The 3,056-nt window shown below is 39.6% G+C and overlaps 1 protein-coding gene across 1 annotated transcript; it reads right to left on the minus strand.

The window, feature by feature from the left end:
• Window positions 1-221: 221 nt before the first annotated feature.
• Window positions 222-1,507, minus strand: LOC138869308 (uncharacterized). Its single transcript, XM_070146919.1, has 4 exons — window positions 1,180-1,507; window positions 1,070-1,086; window positions 474-833; window positions 222-419 (listed from the first exon to the last, which is right to left on the minus strand). Exons 1-4 carry the CDS (start codon window positions 1,505-1,507, stop codon window positions 222-224), a joined length of 903 nt encoding a protein of 300 aa, XP_070003020.1.
• Window positions 1,508-3,056: the final 1,549 nt, after the last annotated feature.

Raw genomic sequence — 3,056 nt, forward strand, 5'->3', positions numbered from 1 at the left:
AAGCAGAAGTTCAAACAGCAACGGAAAACTTCTTAATATTAAAAAGTTTAGACTAAGTATGAACTTAGTCATAAACCAGAAGTTGTTTATACAAAGTGCCCTATAAAAGGTCTGGGGACTTAACGTTTTCAACAAACCCTTAAAAAAACCAAGGGTCACAATCACATACCACCAAAAGAAAAAAAAGAAAAACACAAAAGAATTTAAACAACATAAACTTTTCACTGAGAAGATGAAGGGACTGAAGCAGGGTCCTCAGCAGCAGTAGGCTCAACTTGACTTGAAGGAGTGGGGATACCCGTATTATCTTCAACATTTTTAGAAGCTTCAGCCACGGGAGAAGAAAAATCTTGGTTCTGCTGAGTCTTCTCAATAGTCTCTTTGATCTTGGCTAACTCAGATTCCAATTTAAAATTCTCCTGGCTAACTTCAACGAGGGTATCATGGCGAGAATTTAAAAACGCCTAACTCACTTCAATGACAGTTTTATCTTCAAGGATCTCGTAATCTCTTTCCCAGTCAACAATTTCATTTCTTAACTTTTCATTTTTAGCCAAGGCAGATTCATAAGAACTTTGAAGAGAAGCGTGGGAATTCTCTAAAGAGAAAACCTTATCAGAAGATACCCGGAGGTCTTCTTGAGTTTGAGTCAAACTCTGCACGAGTTCACCAGCATATGCTTCTTTTTCACTCAAGAGAGCTCTTAACTCTCTAATTTCTTCACTTGCCTTGGACAGTTGCTCGGAAAAAGAGGTTTCTAGACGAGCCTTTTCCTTTCTTGCTTGATTTGAAGAAGCTTTTTCTACTGCCAACTCTGAAGTCAAAGCCCGTACCTGTTGCTCTAAGGTACTTTTACTTTCTTCTAAAGTTTTCACGTCACTGAAAACTTTCACACCGTTCCTTCCAATTATCCGCCTCCACTTGGTAGTCACGTACTAATTGCTCTGAGAGGGTAACCCTTTTTCATAATCTCCGTGCCAATTAGATTGACCTAAGAGAAAAAAGAGAGGGAAAAAATGAGAATCCCGAAGATAGAAAAATGACAAAGTAAAGCTTGAAAAAGGAATACCTTTAAAGAAGCATGCACTATATCATTCATCAAGGTCACAGAACTATGGCTATCAAGATTAGCCCTCTCGACTGGACCAATCAAAGGCTTTAGCTACACGTCAGCTTGACCTGATTTCCTTAAAAGGTTATCTTCAGCGGGGACTTCGATGATAATTCGCCTCATAGCACCACTCCTACTTGAAGAACCAACTTCTATGTAAGGAGCAGTTGAAGTAGGAGTAGTCGAGGGAGGAACTGTGGAAGCAGTCATAATATCCTGGGGAGGAACGGTAACAGCCACGACCGACAAAGGAGGAATCACAAGAACGGGAGTAGAAAAAGAAGCAAGAGGTGCTTCATCAGAAATCGGACCTAAATTTTCACCACCAAACCCGCAGTTAAAAAGTTGCTCAACTGAATCATGAGCAGCTACGGGAACTTCATCATCAGGGATCATCACCGGGGTTTCAATAGACTCGTTAAGAGGAACAGAACAAGGAGGAGATGCTTCATCATCAGAAATGATTCGCCTACGAGCTCTTCACCTTTTTACCAATGAACCCCCATCTTCCTCTTCTTCAGAGTCTTGGTCACTAGCAACTTTCCTTTTCGATGAAGAACCCAAGATTATCTCTTGGGCCCTTTCCAAAGAAATACGGGAAGCTACGACCACCTCAGCACTAATCCCTCAGACAGCAAATCCTGATAAAAAGAAAAATTAAATTAAGTTCTGGAAAGGACAATAAAGAGTTAAATAAAAAAAACACTTACCATGAGTTTTCACTTTCCAACCAAATCGGTGTGAAAGATTTTTCCAAGATCTACCCTCCATTGGGGCTGTATACAACAATTTTCCTACCCAACCATGGAAATTGGGAATTTCATCAACAATTCCCATGGTTGCTGGAAAAGAAAGGGGAAAATTAAGATAATGATCATCAAAATTGAAGAAAAAAGGTACGAGAAAAATTATTAAAAAGAAAACTCACGTGCAAAATTCCACTTCTCAGGGAAGGGAACATTTTCATCACCCACTAAACCAACAGTGGGGGCTGCAACAAACTTGGCATACCAGCCACAGTCTCTGCCATCTTCTGGACTGACTAGAACTCTTTTGCTCCTTGCTACTAAAGTAAAAACACCTTGGCGAAAGAGTCTGGAAGAGTAAAGGTGAATTAAATGAGCAAAAGTGAAAGGCACACTGGCCATGTTAGTCAAGTGCCTCAAACAGGCAACAACCCTCCACACTATAGGACCAATTTGACCTAAACAGATGTCGAAAAAATGACAAAATTCAAGGATAACAGGGTCAATAGCAGGTTTGAAACCTAATGTTAAAGGGTAAAGAAAACTCAATTAAATAAGAAGTGATTCTTTGATTCGCATTGGGAATTATGATAGGAAAGTTATGACTCCAATTGCGGTCTTTACGAACTAAAGAAATCAAACCCTCACTGATCTGAGTTGGATAGATATCAGCACGATCCAAAGAGGACACTTGGTTTCTAAGGGATTCTCTATCATTGTAGAAAGATAGTTCTGCAGGAACTATTTCCTCTACTGAAGGTTCAGGAAGAGGTTCAGAGGGTTCCTTACCTCTAGAAGAAGATCTTTGAGAAAAAGAACTTCTGGTTCTAGAAGAAGGACTGGAACTAGATGAAGGAAGAGGAGAACCACGTATGGATGAAGACCCTAAATTACGTAGTCTACTTCCTCTTCTGCTCCTAGGGTTAGGGTTTAATGAAGATATGATAGTACAAGGAAGAAGTAAACAAGAATTGAATATTCAGAGAACTTTATGTGAGAAAGACAAAGATGAAAATTATGTTTATACTAAGAAGCAACCGTCGAAGGAAAAGGTGCAATGATGGAAAGGTCATAATGAGAACTGCCGCTTCGTAATTGGTGAAGCTATGAAAGAGCCTTAAAAAGCGCTGCAAAGTTGCAGAACCAATAAAAAGATGCCACGTGTAATAAACATTAAATGGAAGTTACAATTGAAGCGT

This window comes from Nicotiana sylvestris, chromosome 1 (genome assembly GCF_000393655.2).
Source record: "Nicotiana sylvestris chromosome 1, ASM39365v2, whole genome shotgun sequence".
NCBI classification, from domain to species: Eukaryota; Viridiplantae; Streptophyta; class Magnoliopsida; order Solanales; family Solanaceae; genus Nicotiana; species Nicotiana sylvestris.

Bases quoted from the DNA above. Each gene is read 5' to 3' on its own strand.
- LOC138869308 (XM_070146919.1), bottom strand. From the start codon at position 1,507: ATGATCCCTGATGATGAAGTTCCCGTAGCTGCTCATGATTCAGTTGAG. The intron at 420-473 runs GTGAGTTAGGCG...GAAGTTAGCCAG, and splicing joins AAGATAAAACTGTCATTGAA to GAGAATTTTAAATTGGAATC.